The sequence below is a fragment of the Xenopus tropicalis genome, chromosome 5 (genome assembly GCF_000004195.4).
Source record: "Xenopus tropicalis strain Nigerian chromosome 5, UCB_Xtro_10.0, whole genome shotgun sequence".
Classification (NCBI taxonomy): domain Eukaryota; kingdom Metazoa; phylum Chordata; class Amphibia; order Anura; family Pipidae; genus Xenopus; species Xenopus tropicalis.
The window spans coordinates 125,610,117-125,634,175 of record NC_030681.2 but is presented as its reverse complement, the minus strand read 5'-3'; the positions used below and the strand labels follow the sequence as shown (position 1 = coordinate 125,634,175).

General features: G+C 40.5%; 2 protein-coding genes across 5 annotated transcripts in view; both read left to right on the top strand.

The window, feature by feature from the left end:
• The window catches only part of dgkd (diacylglycerol kinase delta), a 45,851-nt gene extending 43,350 nt beyond the window's left edge, over positions 1-2,501 (top strand). For all 4 annotated transcript variants that reach the window (XM_004917864.4, XM_031902543.1, XM_031902542.1 and 1 more), the window contains one exon: positions 1,079-2,501. In XM_004917864.4, the coding sequence (XP_004917921.1) occupies positions 1,079-1,165 (87 nt within the window). In that variant the 3' untranslated portion in view covers positions 1,166-2,501. The remainder of the gene's footprint in view (positions 1-1,078) is intronic.
• Positions 2,502-6,974: 4,473 nt separating this feature from the next.
• Positions 6,975-22,218, top strand: proc (protein C, inactivator of coagulation factors Va and VIIIa). Its single transcript, NM_001015759.1, has 9 exons — positions 6,975-7,047; positions 8,093-8,179; positions 8,804-8,964; positions 10,196-10,220; positions 10,831-10,941; positions 13,996-14,136; positions 20,094-20,191; positions 20,668-20,782; positions 21,286-22,218. The coding sequence occupies exons 1-9, from the start codon at positions 7,041-7,043 to the stop codon at positions 21,909-21,911; spliced, it is 1,371 nt and encodes a 456-aa protein (NP_001015759.1). The 5' UTR covers positions 6,975-7,040; the 3' UTR covers positions 21,912-22,218.
• The last annotated feature ends 1,841 nt before the right edge of the window (positions 22,219-24,059 follow it).

Genomic DNA, 24,059 nt, shown 5'->3' with positions numbered 1-24,059 from the left:
TTTGAAAGTACACAAAAGTTAATTTTTGTCACATGGAAAAAATACAAACACTCTTTGTAATGTATTGCACTGTACTGCTTTGTCATACAGGTTATACACAGACTATAAGCCTAATCTTTTAAGACCTATGGCACACAATGGCGATTCTTTGGCATTTTTCCATTACATTTTCACTGCCCTAAAATGCCAAAAAGTTCCCCTTCCTTCTCACAGGGGCTGAATTATTAAGAGTAGGTAAATTTGTATCTGGGCAGCCAATCAAATGTTTTATTTCATTATTCTACCTGCAGCTGTGACAGATGTTTTGATGAAGGTGTTTCAGACACGGCAAACTGTGTTGGGGAAAATGCCTTAAAATTGCCCTGGGTGATTTTTGATACACTTGAGCCAAAGTTGTAAAATAGGGATTGTATGTATATCAGAGGCACAGTTAGATTTGTCAGTGCGATTTCCACTGGTGTGAGTGTTTCTGTTCCCCTGCAAGTACAGGTATGGGATCCCTTATCCGGAACCCTCTGAATTACAGAAAGCCTGTCTCCCATAGACTCCATTTTAATAAAATAATTTAGAATTTTAAAATGGATTTCCTTTTTCTCTGTAGTAATAAAACAGTACCTTGTAGTTGATCCCAACTAAGATATAAATAATCCTTATTGGTAGCAAAACAATCCTATTGGGTTTAACTAAAGTTTTATTGATTTTTTTAGTAGACTTAAGGTATGGAGATACAAATTACGGAAAGAACCCTTATCGGAAAACCCTTGGTCCCAAGCATTCTGGATAATGGGTCCTATACCTGTATCTACATCCAATCATAACATGCAATGCACAGGGATTCCTGTGATTTCACCATCATCCTCTTATCCCTATTTTATGTCATTGTTTTGGCTTGCTGATTCTTATACTGATTTTTTTTTAATTTTTTTTATTCCTAGTTTATTTTTTTCTGTATTTAGCTACAAAGCTAGAACAGCAAGCCCCCAGCCTTTAAATAAAATGCTTAATATTGATTGAAAATGCAGCAGAGTTTTTGTTTTTTATTTTTAGTTCAGCTCTCATTCTCACTCCTCTTCTATAGGAACTGGGTGTGACCAAAGTGGGCCACATGAAGAGAATCCTTCACGGCATCCGGGAGCTGAGTCCGCCTCCTATCAATGCGGATTAGGATCTGTCTTCACTTCATGTATCACCCAGTCTGGGTGACTTGCCACAAACAACCACTGTTTTGATTCCAGTTCAACCGAGAACATGGTTGTGGTAACTGCAGCCAATCTCGGATGTAACAAAATACCATGGTAGCCATTTATTCATAAAGCATTCTATTGCAGCCAATCAATATGTGCCCAGATGTGTGACTGTATGGCTGCACCATTTTCAGCCTTGGGAATATTTGTAGCCAGTCAAAGGAGATGTCTACACATGGAATTTATACAACAAGGTGCTCCCTCTCCCATTTTTCTGTTCTATGTTTAATTATTGGCATTGGGCTTTGTTTGGCATAATAATGATTTGTGCTTTCAGAGTCCTTTTTCCATGAGCCGAGAGAATATATATATAAATAATATATTTAGCGTCAGACTGATAGAGTGTTAAAATATGCGTGCTACCTCATGTTCCTTGTGGCAGAGACACCACTACTGCCATTGTAGGAATAGCACAAAATTCATAACAGGTCATGTTTGCCTAAAAATTCCACTTATAGACTTGAAATCCTCAGACTGCACATTTCTTCTGGGTGGCTCTTCGCATGAAAGCATCTACCACCTACCACTCCTCTAACCATTCATTTAATCCTAGTTTTTGGGGTTTTTTTTAGTCACTTTTACTTTCCCCAAAATACAGATTTATAAAGAATTTCCATAGTATTTCTGCAGACATTCAGCACACTGGCTGACCTGTTTAACTCATGCCAGTATCCAACTCTGTCCCATAGACGAGACCCGCAGAAGGTATCCTGGAACAGTAGGGAAATCTCATGCTTAGTGGCAGAGTTGGACTTTAGCAAGCACCAGCCATGAGGTGAAAGCATTGCACATCCAGCTTTGGTATTTGAACAAATCATTGTTTACATTTCTGTAGGTACATTTCTAAAGCAGGAACTGATCTCTGGCCAAAATGATTAACCTCTTGGCTGCCACGCTGGGCACCAATTTGTCACATCCTTTGCCATGGAGTTAAACAATGTGTAGGAGTTCCCTGAAGCTTTTGGATTGTGGTGTGGAGCCCAAGTCTATTTCATCTTTCTGCTGGGCTCCTGTTTTTTTTTTTTTTTTTTTTACTCGCTTAAACCTGGGCAGGTCCCTTTCTTCCCACTTTTTTGTCTGCGGTGGGTGGATAATATGTCTGTTCCCTCAGACTCTCCCTGACTTCCCATATGTGTGTATTTATTGTCCTGTGCCTTAATACAGTCCCTTCCCCCCCCCCTCCTTTTAAAACTGATGATAATGCTTGTAAATAGCAGTTGTTGTAAATTACAAACAGTAAATGATGTATTAATAGTGCCTTTTGTTCTTTTTATTGACTCCTTATTTCAGTGTACCTTTACATTTTTAGGTCTGTACATCAAACCTCAGTTTGTTGCCTTTATACTGCAGAACAAAATGTTCATTAAGGGAAAACTATACCTCCAAACAATGTAGGTCTCTATAAAAAAATATATTGCATACATAAGCATATATGTAAAAACCTGCTTCATCTAAATAAACCATTTTCATAAAAATATACTTTTAGTAGTATGCACCATTGGGTTCTCCCAAATAGAAAATTGTCATTTTAAGAATTAAGTGCCGCCCCCCTGGGATCATATTATTCACAGTGCACACAAACAAGCCAAGGCACACATACATGCTAGGCCCCATCAGCCAATTAATGGACAGAGTTCTGCCTTTTGCTTTCACACTACTTCCTGTTAAGGTCCCTATACACGTGAAGATTCGCTCACTTGGCAAGATCGCCAAGCGAGCGGATCTTCAACTGATATCCCCACCTACGGGTGGGTGTTATTAGGGAACGTGTTGGCAGAGCATTGCTTATACATATCTAAAGAAAGTGGTTACAGATGAATAGGGGAATTTTGACCACTGGTATTTTACTGTGCACCCTTAATGGTTAAATACCATGTGTGCCATGGGTCTAAAGTTGGCCATACATGCACATATAAAATCAGTTTTTGTGAGTGTATAGAGTTGGGCTGATCCTGAGCAGTACTGTGGATAACAGACAGTTCAAGGAATGGCTGGTTTTAAAATTGCATTTGATTCAACAGCATTCCTGCTGTTTTTAATTGCTTGAATTTTTGCCTGAGCATTCATAACCGTAGATGGTGACCATGGTATGTATGGGCCTTCCCCCCCATAATATGCTCTGTCCAGACTTCAGGCACTAAGGTGTGTATTTGTTACCACAACCAATCAAATCTTTTGTTTTAAAATTTGTAGGTGACTGTTCAAATCTTGTTGCCCAGAGCAAATAATTAGCAATATCAGCGGGGAATGTTAATAAATATGCCCCATAATGTAATGTAATGTTTCACACAAACTTTTTTTTCTGGGAAGTCGGCCAATCAGCCACTATACAATTTGTTCCTTATTTGGATTCTAAGAAAGTGAAAGTGCCATACAAAGAATTTGAAGGACTGCAGAAAGCCAGACATTGAGGATTTTGGGCCTCCAGTTGGAAAGCCTTGAGCCTATAATATAATATTACACCTATGGGTAAACACCACCCCCTAGTGGGGAATATAGGAACAGAGTCTCACTCATCACATTCAAGTTATAGCACAGGAAAATCCTACTAAGTCAAATATTATTTCAAAATATATGGCTATGGATAGGGAAACAAACCCTGAATTAATTATTTTGCTGCACTTGTGATGGAGTGTTTAGCATGGTGAAAATGCACCTAATGCCCAGAGGGGCCTAAAGACAATAAAAAAAAAAAATTAAAGACATTCTGTATACATTCATTCTTATTTGGTACAAGATCACCACAGTGTTTTAGGAGAAAGCTGCAATGTGCTATCACTGTGCCTCAAGCCACATATTTTTTTGGGTCATCCTAATAAAGCCCCAGTTGGGCTCCCGAACTGCTGACATTCAGTTGGTTAGCCTTGATAAGGCCCATGGTTGCTTGCCACTATTTATGCTAGGGTACCACACTTTTACACACAGCTCTTATTAACAGTTTATGTAACAGAACATATAAAGCCTCAGTTACTTATGGTAGTACTGTGATAATCACCATACAGAAAAAAAAGCTTGCACTTTTGTCATTCTTGCATCTCACGTCAATGGTTCCGCTAGGAAGGACCTTCTTCTTAGTTATAACAGAGGTCTCCATTCTCAGATTTGTTCACCATCTTGCCAAAATACTGGGGCCAAAGGGCATTACAGGCAGCTATGCATTACAAGTGGGACTATACTGGCCACCCTGTTCTAACTTGTATGAGCATTGCAGGGAATTCCGCTTTCAGAGAACCTTAAAAATGGTGGCACGTGCCTATGGTTTCTAACGCTTGCCAGGCCCCTACTCCTTTTTCCACAGAAATCAGTAGGAATCTACAGGTTTGTATTGCCACCAGTAAAATCTCTAGCAAAACAAAAAATATATAACAGTCTGTTTTTGCACAATCATGTTCTGTGGCCTTAACAAGGAGATATAGCAAATAAAGGGAATGTGGGTTCACCACTAGATTAGGCTGGGGTGCAATAAGACATTCTGTGCAGTGCACCAAAAATGTCCTCCCCTTTAAATAAAACTGGGATTGTTTATCCATATATTACAATATATTCAAGCTGGCCAACTACATCAAAGTCATCCCCTGTCTGGCCTGCCCTACACTCACTTTTATCTGATTCATTTGCAATTCTGCTGATTTATAAAACATTTTACACAGGGACTTAGTTTTACCTGCAACTTACTTGCTTTCAAGGTTAAAACCCCCAAATGGTTGCCCTTTTATTGGCCCACTGGGATCACCTGACAGTAGCTAAGGATGGTGGGAGCTACAATATGGAGCTGACCACAAGAAGATTAGTCGCCTTGCTACAAATTTCCTTTTGTGGTGGTAACTATTCTACCTGAATATAAATTGCCGGTAGGCAAACGTGTGGCTTTGGCTTTCTAAAGTTGACTCGCAAGGAATTGTCGGGTGACTTCATAAAGCTGAAGCAACACATATGTTTTCCTACTGGTCGCTTTACATTCTCGCCGTTGGGAAAGCATTCAAGGAGATTAATTGCAGGGCTACTTGTGTGTAATCACCCTAATCTATAGCAAAAAAGGGAAAGTTGTGCTCACCACTAAATTCTTAAAGGAACAGTAACACCAAAAAATTAAAGTGTATAAAAGTAACTAAAATATAATGTGCTGCTGCCCTGCACTGGTAAAAGTTGTGTGTTTACTTCAGAAAGTCTACTATAATTTATATAAATGAGCTGCTGTGTAGCCATGGAGGCAGCCATTCAAAGGAGAAAAGGCACAGGCACATAGCAGATAACAGATAATACACTATTGTATTCTACAGAACTTATCTGTTATCTGCTATGTAACCTGTGCCTTTTCTCCTTTGAATGGCTGCCCCCGTGGCTACACAGCAGCTTATTATATAAATTATAGTAGTGTTACTGTAGCAAACACACCAGTTGTACCAGTGCAGGGCAACAGTGCATTACATTTTTATTACTTTAAAGCTCTTTCATTTTTTGGTGTTACTGTTCCTTTAACGATTAGGCGGAGGTGCAGTAAGGCTGTGACCACAAAATTCATGCAGATAATGAGAGAGGTCCTCTGCAATCACCCATTAACAATATATATGGGACATTAAGACATTCTGTGCATGGAGCTACCAAGCAATGCCCCCCCAATGCAAAACAGGGACTCTTTGATCATATATTGCAATAAATTTAAGCTGGCCAGCTACAGTCAGGAGATCCCAATGATGTCTAATAAAAACTGCAAATATATGAGAGCTTTAACTTTAGGCTAATGTCAGACCAGGCATATGGCGTATATTTTCGGCAAGCTGAAAACCGCTTGCCGAAAATACCGCCATCTGCCTCCTACCTGTGCCTGCACCGGAATGAATGGAATACGCTTGGGTGCAGGCACATGTAGCCGAAATACGCATAAAATACAAGACTTTGCATTCTCTTGTGTTTTTCTATGTGGATATCGGCTACATGTGCCTGCACCCAAGCGTATTCCATTCATTCCGGTGCAGGCACAGGTAGGAGGCAGATGGCGGTCTGACATTAGCCTTAGAAACTTGTTTCTGTGAAAAATGCATAATAATGTACAGGTATAATAAATAAACAGAATTCTTAATGAATCAGATGAAAGTGAGTGTAGGGCTGGCCAGACCAAGGATGACTTTGATGTAGTTGGCCAGCTTGGATATATTACAATATATGGACAAACTATCCCTCTTTTGTTTAAAGGAAAGGGGGGGTGGGTGTGATGGAGCAATGGGGGTTGTATATTTTGGTATCTTAATGCGCAAAAGGTCTTTAGCATATTGATTGGTAAGTGCAGAGGATGTCTTGTCTTTATCTTTTAATGTAGATACCGAAATCAGTCAACATAAACCAATCCAAAATAATATCTGTCAAATCAGTGGGAAAAGTAGAACATATCTTTATACACACACAACAACAGTAACAAAATAACCCATTAAAGATGTTGTGCATCATAAGAAATAATGTAGCTCCTGCATAAAATACCAATAGTCACCACTGAGTTCCATGGTTTTTTAAGGTCATGGAACCCATGGTTTATTATTCGTTCATTTAGAAAGCAACAATATGTTTCGTTATGATTGTGTAGTATCATGCAGGGGGTGCAGCCTGGCCTGCTCTTGCAGTATTTTGTAGGCGGCCTTTTGTTTGCACACAGATGGACAGAACACACTAAGTCAATATTTGAGGTTATGGATTAACCAGAATTCTGACCCACTGCTTATGGCTGAATCTGTAGACTCCAAACAAAGTGACAGAGCTTTTAGCTCCCAGTACTAACAAGGCACTATCCGGATACATGCAGTCATGAACTGTAAGTATTTTATAGGAATTTCTAGCCTTCTAGAAAACACAGAGCTCTTATGTCAGTAATTTTTATATTATATGTGTTTATAACACTGTAATTGCCTTTGATTAAATATGGATTAGCTGATTAATATGGAGCCCATATATGTTTATGCTCCCTGTTTTACTTGTTTCCCGAGTGCAGATCAAATGTCATTTTATTTAATATAGTAATACATTACTTATGAAGTTAAAACTCAGAAGTTAAAACTATCAGAATATAATCTTCTGTGACTGATCTTGTTATGATGTTACAGCTTTGACATCAGACCTTTAAGATAAGTTGCAGTGTGGTTCTACCAACACATTGTGGACATTAAACTCACTGGCCCTGCTGGCTGAGCAACCAGTCGGTCATCTGGGTATTGGTACAACCTGTCTACCCACATGAACAGCCAAACTGAATCAATCATCTGTTTCTTATCCAGTGGCATAACTATATAGGAAGTAGATCATCTGCATCTGCAGTAGGGCCCATATTTAATGACCAGTTTCATTATATAGTGGTAAAACCGGTCGACCTCTGAACCCCTAAAATAAATGTGATGTGGGGGCCCAGTGACTGGTAATTACTGCAATGATCCCATCAGTCAGATTGGTACAAAGAAGTGCTTACCATACAGTTCTAGACTGGTCAGTAGCTTTATACACAAGTTGGGCCAGTTTGAAATTTGGCACATTAGCTATAATTTGGTTACGGCAGAGTTTGGCTGAATTGCTCAGCAGGGGATGCACAGACTGCCAAAAGTCCACTCAGCAATTGGTCTAAATCTATGAAATATTGATGATTGCTTTGTAACAAAGTACTAACACATAACTAATTATTTCCCGTGTCATAGCCATACCCAAGGGCCAGTCCCTTCATTTATCAACATTTAGGAGACCAAAGCTTTACCATTATGCAGGACTATATTTCATTATTTTGATGCCAGGTCCTTTTTTTAATGCCCTGTGGCCTTTGTTGTGCTCATCACTAGCCAGTGAATGTATCCACACTTTGTCCCTACCCACAGGTCTACCCCCCTGCCGAATATGGTGGCCTCTTATTTTTTACTTCATTCTGGTCATTTGGGAGTCTCCAAAAGCTAAAAGCAGCCCAGGTAAGTGCCAGTGGGTGGTGAGGTGACTGATAAATGACTTGTACAAGGGGACTTGTCATTTACAATAAATTCATAAAAGGGAAGATAAGACCTGATAGATCAGCATAGGGAAGCCCTGGTCTTGTACCAAATGATGCTGGGAAAGTGTTTGTCCAGCAAAGAATTTCCTGCTGATTGCTTAGCAAGATATTTGGTAGGCCTGCCAGAGCCTTGCGTGTATCGGTGAATTTCCTACATATTGGAGTTTCTTTTCTTATAAATGAGTGTATCTATTTTGCCACCCACTCATTTGTTAGTCAGTGCATGTTACCCAGAACCCACTGGCAGCTAAGTGTGAGGGATGTAACATTAAAACTCACTGAAATGTTGCAATGTGTTGATTAAATAAAAGGGTCACTGACCCTAGAAATCAGAATGTAATGTGAACGCCAGGATGGTTTTTTTTTGTAACATTTTATTTGTGTGCTTTTAGTCCCTTATTTTTCATTTGTGTCCTCTTTCTGCTTCAAACAAAGGAAATAAAATGTACCCCTGCTTTAAATTAACTTCCCCTGCAGAACAGATTGCTAACTTGCCTGCTGGGGGCCCCTCCCTGGGTTTATCAGATATATTGTCCATTTTCAGTGTTCTCCAGCAGACAGGAGGCCAATCATGTGCTGAAAGTTCGGAAGCGTGCTTATAACTTTATGGAGGAGCTGAAGCCGGGCTCCCTGGAACGGGAGTGCATAGAAGAGAAGTGTGATTTCGAGGAGGCCTTTGAAATTTTTGAGACTCGGGAGGACACAGTAAGGAATCCCATAGATCCACTGTGTTATCTGTGTTTTGTTTCATTTCAAGGATAAAGATTACAGGGTTGAGGAAAGTTATATATAGGGCCCTATAACTGACCAAAGACAACGAATACTGAGTCATATGATCATTATTAGTTTCAAAAAAGCGTAAGAAATTCTATCTTTGGATTGGGGTTATTCTGCTAGACAAGGTCAGTTTATTTATGATTCTGTTATGTAAGGCAGCCGCCATATTCCTTGATCTCTACTTTCATTCCCATATTTTGCAACAAAACAGTGGCCTCAGTGCCCACATTATTATGAAATACAGAAAAATGGATTTAAAGAGTAGAAACTTATGAACTACACCTGTCTCAGACAAGAGTGCAATGGCCAAACTGCTGGAATAAATGTAAACACATGGTAGACTGAGCGGTTTTGGGCCTTATTGTCAGAATGTGATAGCAATCTGCCTGTGACTGCCCAATATGCCATCAACCATTTTCAATATCATTTGAAAGGACAGACAAGACACAGGTGATTGCCGCTACTTTCCTGAAAATGTTTATTATCATGTGACAATCACTTATCCATGCATTTATTGTGATTGTCATAGGGGCAGTAAAGAATGATTTGGGGCACTTTAGATAGAAAAGAATGCAGCAGGCAAGATGCCCTGTGTGTCAATATAGGCAGATTTAAACTGCTGGTTTTGCTCCTTCAGACCTAGTTGGCAGCTTATCTGCTTATGTATGGGGCTCTCCAACTGGCCTGCCCAACTTATATCTGGCCAAAATCAGGCAGGTTTAAATATCCCATCTGGGCCAGGATTGTATCGTATTGGCTAATTGATGCGGTCTCTGTCCCCAAAGGCATGCATTCCTGTTTACCAAATGATCGGATCAGTCGGATATCGCACATCTCAAGGTGGCCATAATGGCGACCTTGCCAAACGAGCGGATCTTGCAGTGTGCGCCCACCTTTAGTCAGTTTTTTATTTGATTTGAAACATTACTTTACAGGTTAATCATTCTTTTTTTTATGCATCTTAAATGTACAGATAAAATGTACAGAATATACACACAATGGCTTTTTTCAAAACCATATAGAGAATGGGCTCTTTATAGAGCCCCAAGCCTTTATCCAGCATTGGATTTAATGAAATAGTTCAATATCCAGAGATGGTCTATTGCAGTGCCACAGCTTATCTGTTTGTAACTTATATGATTCTCTTTTTTATTTCTAGCTTAACTTTTGGGCAAAATATTTTGGTAAGTAGGAACTGATGCTTAAATATAATACTGGGTCCTAATGGGAAAAAAAAATGTCCTTCGCTCAGGCAACCACAACCCTGATCTTCCCTGGTCACTTCCCAAATTCTAGCAAGAATCTGCCCATGTTCCACCCAACCCCTCACCAACTTTCACAATCAGCATACTGCACTTTTCCATCTCTGGGGCCCTCTGTGCAACAGGGCCTCTGACTGCAGTACCCCCTGTACCCCAAGATGGCAGCCCTGTGCGTCCATCAAGTTCAACCATTTGGTCTAAGTAAAACCTGCCTAGTGCTAGTTAAATGTCATCTTATATGGCAGGGTGCACGTCTACACTTGTGACTCCAGGCCTTATTAAACAAGCATTTCCAGAAGGTCCAAGTAGCTGTTGGGGGATGATGGGAGTTGTAATTCCTTATGTGGTTACTGGAGAATTAGCCTAGACTTGTATAAGAGGCATAGATAATTGAATATCTAGGAATCTATTGGTGCAATATCTCAATGTGTATGTAGTAAAGCCAACTGTTGCTTTAAACCCTTCAGACAAGTAGAGGGTAGAATAATACTGTATATAAGGATATCTCTTGAGTGATGGCTTGCACTTTCAGACGGGGATCAGTGTCAGTCCAATCCATGTGTCAATGCTGTGTGCAAGGATGGAATTGGAAGATTCGACTGCATCTGTAATGAGGGCTGGGAAGGTCGCCTGTGTAAAATTGGTGTGTATTTGAAGCAATGCATCCTGGTAATTATGACTCTTTCTATTCTAGTGGAGTTATGAGGTAACCTAATATCATACTTAATAATGCAGGTAAGAGGTAATTAGTATTGACGTTTGCATAATAGATTTAAATACAAATAAAAAAATAGAACAATTTAGGCCACATCCCCCAGCCACAAACAATCATGCCCTGGTCTGCCTGAAACCCCGCCCACTTCCCACCATGACAATACCTCTTGGGGGGGGGGCTTCCTCTGTGCTTTTGGGAGATAGAGTTTGTTAGCATAAGTTTCCCAAACAGATAAAAATAATTATTTTGTTATCTTTTTCCACTTTCTCATCACTGTTGTTTATATGTCCTTTAATGGGGTAAAATGCCATCTTATGTTTATTATAAAGTCAGTTTTTTTAGTGTATACAGTAACTGCCCTTTAATGCCATACTGCTAAACACTGCCGTGCAAGACAACAGCTACCATTTTGGATTTATCAGCAGTTTAGTCGTATATTAAAAAATTCACCAGTACAGTTTTGAAAATTAAAATGAGCCTGTGCCATTTCTCAAAGAAAAGCAAATGTAATTTACACAACTTTACACAAGAAAAACAGTATAAAATAACATTTTATTGTCACATTAAGCATTAATATGGATGGCTTAAGCCAAACTTGTGACGTGCCTCCCTTTGTGTCTGGGCACCCTTGGGGGTAAGAGGTGGCAGAGGTTGAACCTTTCTGAAAGCAGGAAAGTGTGGAATTGATGTTTGTTGTGATTTAAGCACCTTCAGTTCCGCAGGGTGGCTGCAGGAGATACATTTATTGATGGGAATCAGTTGTCTGCGAATGCCAGCAGCCTCATCAGGCTCAGGGTCTTTCCTTGAGCTTTCGAGATAAGGTTATCAAACGCTCTTCTATGTTACTCTTCAATGACTCCAGCTCACTGTGCTCCAGTTTCTGCTGCATCTCAGCCCACTGTATGGGCTATATGAGCAAGACTGATGTATGATGCTAGTGAGCCCAAGTCAAGGATCTCTTTCCTTGCCCCCCTCCGCAGCCATCCCAATAATTCAGTGATAGTACTATCCAGAGCAGGTCAACTAGAATATAAAAAGTAGAAGTGGGGTCCAGGTGCACCACCCTGGACTGACAGCCATAGGAGCGGAAAAGCTATAATTACAATATAGGAAAAAAATTAAAAATTGCACAATTCTATTTATTGAGTGTTCTGCCATTTTAGGGGGTTGCTTCAGTAAAAAGTTAAAGCAGATAAAAGGTCTGATGGTGGTCCCTATGTCCCCCAATATAGTTGCCAGTAAATTTGTAATACCCTTAATCTGAGCCCCTGGTCTGCCCTGATCTACCCCAATCTTTTTATAAACCTTTTTTTCTTCCTGAATCCACTCCATAACCCGCCCTCTGTCCGTCAGTGCACCACCAGCTGGTAAGAACATTTTAGAAAGGTGGCAACCCTATCTTTGGGAGATGGCCTTCCCATAATTTGGAGTTTTCTGGATAGCAGAATAAAACATTTTTCATAATGTACATTGATTCTGCATATCAGTCAATGCCTGGGGCTCCTCTGTAGTAACATTCTTGTTTCCTATATGTCCTTTCATTCACCACCAAACCTCAAAATCACCAATCATATATGTTTGTCTGGCAACTGCCTATGTACATGCACACTGTCTACTACATAATCATATGTAGTTTGGGGTGTTTCTGAGCTGCATGCTGCCTGAGGTAGCCAACTCAGTCAGTGGTCTTACTGGGACAGAAGGCGGCACATAACTAATGTAGAGAAAGCCTCTGGCTTTTATAAATTATCCCCAAATATTAACCACAGAGGCCAGGAGCAAATTTATCTATTTATTTATCTCTATATGTCCTTCCCTTGGATGACATTTTCTTTGAACTTTCAGTTTCATGCAGATTCCCTATACCTAACTAGCACCTAGTGACTGAACTTTCATAGAGCTCACAACCATAAGCAATAATGTACTATTTACCCCTCTTACACTCCCCAGTCTTTAAATATAGAACTTTCTTCATTGATTACTATTTTAAAATATACTAAAATCTTCTAATTACATTGACACTTTGTCAATAAAAATATAGTTATGTCTGAAAAATGCAAAGAAAGACAGGGGGTTGATACACTGTTTCCCTATGAAGAGAGCACTGCCTTGCCTTGGATAGGGTATCAAAGGTGAAAAGTCACTAGGGGCTCCAAGAGCAAAATCACCTGCCCTTTATCTGAAAGACTTTTACATTAGGTTTTTACAATGCCAGGGGTGGTCTGCTTTAGCTTTAACAAAAAAGAAAAATATAAATGATTTTCTGAATGTCTAATTTGATAGAAAATAACATACAATAAATAAATATATTCTGATACTATTTTAAAATGTCCTTTATGCTCAAATTATCTTCAGGAGTTGCTGTCCTGGTAATGCAATTTATTTTCCAAAATAGCCCTAAAAAGGTGATATAAAAAGATATAAAACTTCTGATGGGCTTTAGGGTTATTTTGGAAAGTGTCATACTAAGGACCAAGTCCTAGGATAGAATAAATGTCCAAAATTATAAATCCCTTTAATACCTATGTAAATGTAATGACAGTATCCCCTTAACTCGTCCATTATTTATTGGGATGATTTTTATGATGGAGGAAAATCAATATAGGTATGGGACCTGTTATCCAGAATGCTCGGGACCTGGGGTTTTCTGAATAAGGAATCTTTCCGTAATTTGGATCTCCATAACTTAAGTCTGCTAAATATCATTAAAATATTGAATAAACCCAATAGGATTGTTTTGCCCCCAATAAGGATTAATTATATTAATAAATTACTATCTTAGGATCAAGTACAAGGTACTGTTTTATTATTACAGAGAAAAAGTTAATTATTTTATCAAATGAAAATGATTTGCTTATAATGGAGTCTATGGGAGATGTCCTTTCCATAATTTGGGACTTTCTGGATAATGGGTTTCCGGATAAGGGATCCCATATCTGTATTTTCTGTTATGACATCTTGTGTTTATTTTTTATTTATTAGAGGTTGAGTATTCCAACTGCTCATTGAATAATGGAGGATGTATGCACTTCTGCACTAATACAGAGAATAGCACAAGCCGTGTGTGTAGCTGTGCCCAAGGCTACCGGTTAAATGATGACTACAAGACGTGCCAACCAGCAGGTATGCTGTACCAGATTGCTGATGCCACTGGAAGTCATTTGGCTGCACGGCTGGAAATAGGTTTAGCGTTTGCAGAGCGGCGTGGGTATTGCTGCCTGCAGCATTCTCTGACCCTTGGAAAACTCTACAGGGTATTTATAGTGACTTTCACATTTAGAATTTAAAAGTTGTTGTTCACATTTAGGCCTTTCATATAGTGTAGACAATGATATTTTGATATAATTTGCATTTGATCTTCATTTGTTTTTTCTTTTGAGTTTTTGAATTTTTTCATTTTTGATGATTTTTTTGAATGCATCAGTATAATTGTATCCACAGGCAGTATAATAATAAAGGAAATATATAATGTGTGTAGAGCATAGGTGCAGCAATATAATGGCAGGTAATGATATGCTATGTACAGTATAATAACAATATGATTCAATATGGAGTGAATATGCAGTACTTAAACTGGAGGTTATAATAGAAGGTAATATTTGTAATGATCATATGGTACATGGTCAGTATGAGAAGTGTAAATGCAATACTGTTACAAAAGATGATATGGAGTATGGTGAGTAGATATAAAGCTGTACTGGAAGAAGACAATGGGGCAGATTCACAAAATGTTGAAAAAAACGAGTGTTATAGTGTTATAAATATTATCACTTCTTATATTTTGAGAATTAATGATCGATTCACAAAAAGGACACTTGTCTGAATTAAGAAGTGATGTTATTGTTGTTATTTATGTTGCAATGACAATATTTTAAAGCATGCAATATATTTATGCGTTATTTCATAGCATGTGATATTAGCGCACACTATAACGCATGTAACCGTTAATCTTAAAACTACCGTTCTGAAAATGACAGGTTCCCGGAAAACTCCAGGATGCATCACTCTAGGGTAATCACATACTTGATTCTCTTCTTCAGAATCCAACAAAAATCCGACTGCAAACTCCATCTTGTTACCACAAACGCTCACAAACCGCAATGTTTTTTTAGTAATGCCCACTACTAGGAGGTGTTAAGTTTCACAGTAATTATCGCAACATTTTATGCTTTTAACGCTTCAAATATGTCTGTGAATTATGCGTTAGTATTATTTCTATTAGATAATTATTGCAATGTGATGGACATAGCTTTGCGATACCTGAGATTTTTGCGCATGTGATATGACTAGTAACACATGCAAAATGACTTTGATGAGTAGTTACTTAATTAAAGAACACTTTTTAAACGCATAAAACTATGTGTTAAGTGTTGACGACCTTTTGTGAATCAGCCCCAATGATTTAGCTGCATGATTCATAAACAATGATATGGTGTGTAGGTGTAATGGTAGAGTGGGAGATTATATGGTGTGTAGGTGCAGTGGTAGAATGGGAGATAATGGAGTATGTAGGTGCAGTGGTAGAATGGGAGATTATATGGTATGTAGGTGCAGTGGCAGAATGGGAGATAATGGAGTATGTAAATGCAATGGTAGAGTAGGAGATTATATAGTGTGTAGGTGCAGTGGTAGAGTGGGAGATAATGGAGTATGTAAATGCAATGGTAGAGTAGGAGATTATATAGTGTGTAGGTGCAGTGGCAGAATGGGAGATAATGGAGTATGTACGTGCAATGGTAGAGTGGGAGATTATATGGTGTGTAGGTGCAATGGTAGAGTGGGAGATTATATGGTGTGTAGGTGCAATGGTAGTGTAGGAGATTATATAGTGTGTAGGTGCAATGGTAGAATGGGAGATTATATGGTATGTAGGTGCAATGGTAGAGTGGGAGATTATATGGTAGGTAGGTGCAGTGGTAGAGTGGGAGATTATATGGTGTGTAGGTGCAATGGTAGAGTGGGAGATTATATGGTATGTAGGTGCAATGGTAGAGTGGGAGATTATATGGTAGGTAGGTGCAGTGGTAGAGTGGGAGATTATATGGTGTGTAGGTGCAGTGGTAGAATGGGAGATTATATGGTATGTAGGTGCAATGGTAGAGTGGGAGATTATATGGTAGGTAGGTGCAGTGGTAGAGTGGGAGATTATATGGTGTGTAGGTGCAGTGGTAGAGTGGGAGATTATATGGTATGTAGGTGCAATGGTAGAGTGGGAGATTATATAGTGTGTAGGTGCAGTGGTAGAGTGGGAGATTATATGGTAGGTAGGTGCAGTGGTAGAGTGGGAGATTATATGGTATGTAGGTGCAATGGTAGAGTGGGAGATTATATGGTAGGTAGGTGCAGTGGTAGAGTGGGAGATTATATGGTATGTAGGTGCAATGGTAGAGTGGGAGATTATATAGTGTGTAGGTGCAGTGGTAGAATGGGAGATTATATGGTATGTAGGTGCAATGGTAGAGTGGGAGATTATATAGTGTGTAGGTGCAGTGGTAGAATGGGAGATTATATGGTATGTAGGTGCAATGGTAGAGTGGGAGATTATATGGTGTGTAGGTGCAGTGGTAGAGTGGGAGATTATATGGTGTGTAGGTGCAGTGGTAGAGTGGGAGATTATATAGTGTGTAGGTGCAGTGGTAGAGTGGGAGATTATATGGTATGTAGGTGCAGTGGTAGAGTGGGGGATTATATGGTGTGTAGGTGCAGTGGTAGAGTGGGGGATTATATAGTGTGTAGGTGCAGTTGTAGAGTGGGAGATTATATGGTATGTAGGTGCAGTGGTAGAGTGGGGGATTATATGGTGTGTAGGTGCAGTGGTAGAGTGGGGGATTATATAGTGTGTAGGTGCAGTGGTAGAATGGGAGATTATATGGTATGTAGGTGCAATGGTAGAGTGGGAGATTATATGGTAGGTAGGTGCAGTGGTAGAGTGGGAGATTATATGGTGTGTAGGTGCAGTGGTAGAGTGGGGGATTATATGGTGTGTAGGTGCAGTGGTAGAGTGGGAGATTATATGGTGTGTAGGTGCAGTGGTAGAGTGGGAGATTATATGGTATGTAGGTGCAGTGGTAGAGTGGGGGATTATATGGTGTGTAGGTGCAGTGGTAGAATGGGAGATAATGGAGTATGTAGGTGCAGTGGTAGAATGGGAGATTATATGGTATGTAGGTGCAATGGTAGAGTGGGAGATTATATGGTAGGTAGGTGCAGTGGTAGAGTGGGAGATTATATGGTGTGTAGGTGCAGTGGTAGAGTGGGGGATTATATGGTGTGTAGGTGCAGTGGTAGAGTGGGAGATTATATGGTGTGTAGGTGCAGTGGTAGAGTGGGAGATTATATGGTATGTAGGTGCAGTGGTAGAGTGGGGGATTATATGGTGTGTAGGTGCAGTGGTAGAGTGGGGGATTATATAGTGTGTAGGTGCAGTGGTAGAGTGGGAGATTATATGGTATGTAGGTGCAGTGGTAGAGTGGGAGATTATATGGTATGTAGGTGCAGTGGTAGAGTGGGAGATTATATGGTATGTAGGTGCAATGGTAGAGTGGGAGATTATATAGTGTGTAGGTGCAGTGGTAGAATGGGAGATTATATGGTATGTAGGTGCAATGGTAGAGTGGGAGATTATATAGTGTGTAGGTGCAGTGGTAGAATGGGAGATTATATGGTATGTAGGTGCAATGGTAGAGTGGGAGATTATATGGTGTGTAGGTGCAGTGGTAGAGTGGGAGATTATATGGTGTGTAGGTGCAGTGGTAGAGTGGGAGATTATATAGTGTGTAGGTGCAGTGGTAGAGTGGGAGATTATATGGTATGTAGGTGCAGTGGTAGAGTGGGGGATTATATGGTGTGTAGGTGCAGTGGTAGAGTGGGGGATTATATAGTGTGTAGGTGCAGTGGTAGAGTGGGAGATTATATGGTATGTAGGTGCAGTGGTAGAGTGGGGGATTATATGGTGTGTAGGTGCAGTGGTAGAGTGGGGGATTATATAGTGTGTAGGTGCAGTGGTAGAATGGGAGATTATATGGTATGTAGGTGCAATGGTAGAGTGGGAGATTATATGGTAGGTAGGTGCAGTGGTAGAGTGGGAGATTATATGGTGTGTAGGTGCAGTGGTAGAGTGGGGGATTATATGGTGTGTAGGTGCAGTGGTAGAGTGGGAGATTATATGGTGTGTAGGTGCAGTGGTAGAGTGGGAGATTATATGGTATGTAGGTGCAGTGGTAGAGTGGGGGATTATATGGTGTGTAGGTGCAGTGGTAGAGTGGGGGATTATATAGTGTGTAGGTGCAGTGGTAGAGTGGGAGATTATATGGTATGTAGGTGCAGTGGTAGAGTGGGGGATTATATAGTGTGTAGGTGCAGTGGTAGAGTGGGAGATTATATGGTATGTAGGTGCAGTGGTAGAGTGGGGGATTATATAGTGTGTAGGTGCAGTGCAGGGCCAGTCTTATAGACTGTGGGGCCTAATTGGGACCATTTTGGCAGGGCCCCCTACACAAGGTGTTGCCAGCTGACACATGGTTCCAGGGCTGGGTGGGAAAATAGTCCCTGCCTCTTGCTCTGTGGCTGATGTTGTAACCCTGCCTTTTCACCTCTTTGTTTTGTTCCATCGGCCCCACATTTTATGGCACTACTTTGCCCCCAAGCACTGGACACTGACATACCAAGAACACTATACACAGTGAAAGACCTTTGATAGCGGTTTAAATGCAGTGTCTACTTTGTGTTTAATGTTCCAGAACACCAGAACATAACATTATTGGGCAATCGTTTTTTGGGGCAGGCTAGAAAGCTTTATGTGCTTATTCCCCCTGGTGCGGGGCCCTATTGGGCCCAATAGATCCAGTTGGAATAAGGCTGGCCCTGGTGCAGTGGTAGAGTGGGAGATGATGAGGTGGTGGTGTAGTGGAAAATCATAATATAATGTAAATATACAGCTGTGAAATGTATGTGCTGTAGTGTGTCTCATGCAACTTACTTACAGTTACATTAGCTACCTCAGTACTGTAAGGCAGCGTTTTTCAACCACTGTTCCGCGGCACACTAGTGTGCCGCAAGATGTTGCCTGGTGTGCCGTAGGCAGGGCCGCAATTTTTACTTTCAAAGGAGGCCCGGCGATGCTACAGTTTTTCTTAGTAGCTCGGGCCCCCTTTAATAAAATCCGGGCCCTGTCATTGGTTGCGCCCCGTGTGTACGGGTGACGTCAGTACGCATGGGGCGCAACGTTATAAAAGGGCCTGTGTGCGGTCGCGTGTAGGCAGAAGTGCAGAGGCGGCGTGCGTGAGGGGAAGATGCTGCTGAAGCCGCCGAAGAGCAGAAGTAAAATGCTGCTGGGCACCAATGTATTAGGGGGGGCCACGGGGCACACTGACTTATGGGGGCACTGCTGCTGGGCACCAATGTACTAGGGGGGCTGGCTCTTGGCACCAATGTACTAGGGGGGCACTGCTGCTGGGCACCAATGTACTAGGGGGGCTGGCTCTTGGCACCAATGTACTAGGGGGGCACTGCTGCTGGGCACCAATGTACTAGGGGGGCACTGCTCTTGGCACCAATGTACTAGGGGGCACTGCTCTTGGCACCAATGTACTAGGGGGGCACTGCTCTTGGCACCAATGTACTAGGGGGGCACTGCTGCTGGGCACCAGTGTACTAGGGGGGCACTGCTGCTGGGCACAGAGTTCAATTTTTTAACATTTTCTAACGGTGGTGTGCCTCGTGATTTTTTTCATGAAACAAGTGTGCCTTTGCCCAAAAAAGGTTGAAAAACACTGCTGTAAGGGCACACCAATCTTGATTTAGTGACACCATTATGATGGTTCCACCATCACCAGCATAAGATTCAAAATAAAAGCCCTTCTAGATTTGGGTTCAAGGCTACATTGTAGTTCTTACTCTGCTACGTAGATTAGCCACACTGACTGGCAGACTCTGGTAGGTGGTAACAATTGGCAACGCAGACTTAAGCCCATGTGCCTTGGGCATTAGAGTACCTGATCATTAATCAATGATATCAGAAACAAACCTTGCTCCAGTGGGTTTTGAATGTTCGGCTAACAGAAGTGCCCTCCTTCTTGCAGTGGAATTCCCCTGTGGGAAATTAAAAATTGTAGACTATGGATATTCCGCTCGTCTCACTGGAGCAAAGCAAGGACGCAAAGGGGATAGTCCTTGGCAGGTAAGGATATATTGCTTCATTAGTAGGGGTGGGGCTTAGGGTGCTTAACCACAATTATTTATATAAATACAGCAATATCTCAGGGTGCGGGCTCGTAATATTTATGAAAACCATTTAGTTTACTTAAAATGTCACCTTTCACTTTCTGTTACATGGGTTCTGCCCCAGTAGCTATAGCTCTGTCTCTACCAGTTTCTCTAGTTTAGGGCTGTTCAGTTGAGGACAACTGATTTCCAAAGAATTTCTATGGGCCCAGACCACACAAGTGCACTACTGACCTCCCAGGGTGACACCATTATTATTTGTTATTTAATTTATTATTAAATCTGGGCCCCCAAGCTTGTTACTATAGTAAATATCTGCCACACTATATGGAAGGAGTTGGCTGCTTTAGTTCTTAAATGTTCTGTTCAGTGTTCTTGTCTGTTTCTATTTTCTGTTATGACCCAGGATTCCTGCTTGTGTTTGCCCTGTAGGCCATGTTACGTTATGAGAAGAAGCTAAAATGTGGAGGGGTCCTGATTCATCCTTTCTGGGTTCTGACTGCAGCTCACTGCGTTACACATGCTGGAAAGTACACTGTCCGGCTTGGTAGGCATCTCTTTGGGTGTCAAGGCTCACAGACTTTCATGCTAAAGGGGAACTCCACCCAAACACAACTTGAGCTTTTTGAAAAGTAAACATAATTTCAAGCAACTTTGCAATATATTGTACATCAATTAAAAAATATGCAGCATTTTCGTAATTTTTAATGTTTTAGTACCTCCTCCCCGCCAGGATTTCAAATGATGCAGAAAGAGAAGAACTGTTTTACAGTTGGATTTCAGCATATGAAAATGGTATTTATTCACACTTTTTAAAGAAAGAGATTACAGTGATAAGTATATTAGAGCTTTCTGCATTGTGTGGGGCTTTTTAAAAATTTTGGCTTGGAAGCCAGAGTTCCCCTTTGGTGATGAATTTGTATGGGAAATAGATTTATGTGCAGTTCTTTCTCCATTTTGTACATGTATTTGAGCATTCTTTTTCTATAAACAAGGCTTTATTTTTCCTTTCTGCTCATTCCTGCATCTCTTTTGCTGCACCCGCTGTAGGTGAATATGACATTCGCAAGCTGGAGGATACAGAGCAGCAGTTTGCTGTGATCAAGATCATTCCCCATCCTGAGTATGAAAGTAACACAAACGACAATGATATCGCCCTACTGCGCCTTGTACAGCCAGTTGTCTATAACAAGTATATCCTGCCCATATGTCTGCCCAGTGTAGATCTTGCTGAAAGTAACCTAACGATGGATGACACTGTAGTCGCGGTTACTGGTTGGGGGAGAGAAGATGAAACGGCCTTAAACTATTCCAGTGTGCTTAGCTACATACAGATCCCCATTGCCCCACGGAATCAGTGTGCTGAGACTCTGAAAGATGGAGTGTCTGACAATATGCTGTGTGCGGGACAGCTGGGACATATACAAGATGCCTGCTATGGTGATAGTGGTGGACCTATGGTCACTAAGTTTGGAGAAACCTGGTTTCTGGTGGGGCTGGTAAGCTGGGGGGAAGGCTGTGGGAGACTTAATAATTTTGGTGTTTATACCAAAGTCAGCCGTTATCTGGACTGGATTGCACAAAAGATGGTAGAGTATGAAGAAGCCCAACGCCTCTCTGCGGCATCCCAGACAGAAAAGCAAAATGTCAACAAATCCCGGAAAATCCGACCATAGCTTAGGGGAAACTAGATGGCTACCCAAGTTGAAATGTATTTTTTCATGCCCAGTAAAAGAACATTACAATGGTAATAATGAATCTAGAAAACAAAAATGCTTTTCTTATTGGGAAGAAAAATATCTCCATGTCTAAGTTTTGCTGTGCTTTAAATAAAAGGCTTGGCAAAACCTGGCACGTATTCCACCATTTTTATGAACGTATGGTTACCAGAGAGTTTTATCTGAATCCATGCATGAGATCTGATTTTAAAAAAATATATGGCAGTTTCTAAATATAAATAAAATGTAAAGAGCAGCTTGCAAATATGGTAAACTGTCTTTTTATTTCTGCCACACTAATCCCAACAAGCCAATAATCTTTTGAGAAATGATGATAGTGGGTGTGACTGGGTCGTTGAAAAATAAAGCAGGAGGGTGTCGGACCCTTGGTATCAGATAAAAGTAAATTGGTTGAAGAAAACAGGGAGAAAGCAGAGGTTTTAAGATGCATTTTTCATGTTTACATCACTGAGATACCAATGAGTTATTACTTGCTTTTCAATAGTCCTAGTTCAGTGAAATTGAGTATTGGCTTATAGGTCCAAGACCTAATGGTACTGAAGAGCTTAGCTCTGTAGTTGCCAAACATTTTCATTGGGCACCAGAATACAAAGTGTTAAGTTTCACCTGAACACAATGTGAAATATAAGTTTAAATAGCACAATATTGGAAACAAGTGTTATAGTTTACTGCTTTAAACAAGCTTGAATGGGAGAAACGACTTCCTGGTACACATCTAATTCATACTGTTTACAACAACAGAGGCCTATCTTGTGTTATGGCAGGGTACTTCATATATACACATCGGATCAGAGCCTGTGTCACATGGGACTGTGACATAGCCTCTGATGGTTCTCAACACTTTTAGTGCACTGCTCCTTGGAATGCCTGTGGTTGGCTTATTTATGTCCACAAGAGCAGTTGCGCATTTTCCCAGCAGTCAGTTGCATATAAAACCACTTTCATTAAAAGTGCTTGTGCCTACTGATGCTGAGGAACCCCTAAGCGGTATATCCTGTAAGTTGGATCTCCATATTTTGTCTACTAAAAATAATTTAAACATTAAACAAACCTAATAGTTGGGATCAAGTAACATAGTAAGTTAGGTTGAAAAAACACTAATGTCCATTAAGTTCAACCTTTTATGCCTATATATAACCTGCCTAACTGCTAGTTGATCCAGAGGAGGGCAAAAAAACCCCATCTGAAGCCTCTCTGATTTGCCGCAGAGGGGAAAAATACCTTCCTGATTCTCGGATGGCAATCGGACCAGTCCCTGTAGCAACTCATATTTTCTCCCTTGCTAAAAAGCCATCCAGCCCCTTCCTGAAGCTATCTAATGTATCAGCCAGTACAACTGATCCAGGGAGAGAATCCTACAACTTCACAGCTCTCTTTCCAATCACTTTCCAAATATTTAGACACAAGCTCCTTTCCTCTAATGTGTCTGCTGGAAGGACCTTCTGGTAAATAAAGCATTAAATATATAATTATATGATCCCTTTTCCAGCGTAAACAACTCCAACTTGGCCAGTCTTTCTTTATAACTGAGACTTTCTGTACCTTTTACCAGCTTAGTGCCCTTCTCTGGAAACTTTCTAATTCATTAAAGGAACAGTAACACCAAAAAATGAAAGTGTATAAAAATAATTAATATATTATATACTATTGCTCTGCACTGGTAAAGGTTGTGTGTTTTCTTCATAAACACTACTACAGTTTATATAAATACCCAGCTGTGTAGCCATGGGGGCAGCCATTTAAATTGAAAAAAGGAGAAAAGGCACAGGTTACTAAGCAGATAACAGATAAGTAGCAGATTCCCATTGTATTCTACACAGTTTATCTGGTATCTTCTTATGTAACCTGTGCCTTTTCTCCTTTTTTCAATTTAAATGGCTGCCCCCATGGCTACACAGCAGCTATTTCTATTAACTATAGTAGTCTTTCTGAAGCAAACATGCAACTTTTACCAGTGCAGGGCAACAGTACATTATATTTTAATTATTTTAAAACATTTTTATTTTTTAGTGTTACTGTTCCTTTAATATCCTGCTTGAGAACTGGAGACAGGTGCATAACCTTACATTTATCAACACTAATTAT

Coding starts and splice junctions, on each gene's coding strand:
- proc (NM_001015759.1), top strand. Junction 14,137..20,093: donor CAAGACGTGCCAACCAGCAG/GTATGCTGTACC, acceptor TCCTTCTTGCAG/TGGAATTCCCCTGTGGGAAA. Junction 20,783..21,285: donor AAAGTACACTGTCCGGCTTG/GTAGGCATCTCT, acceptor CACCCGCTGTAG/GTGAATATGACATTCGCAAG.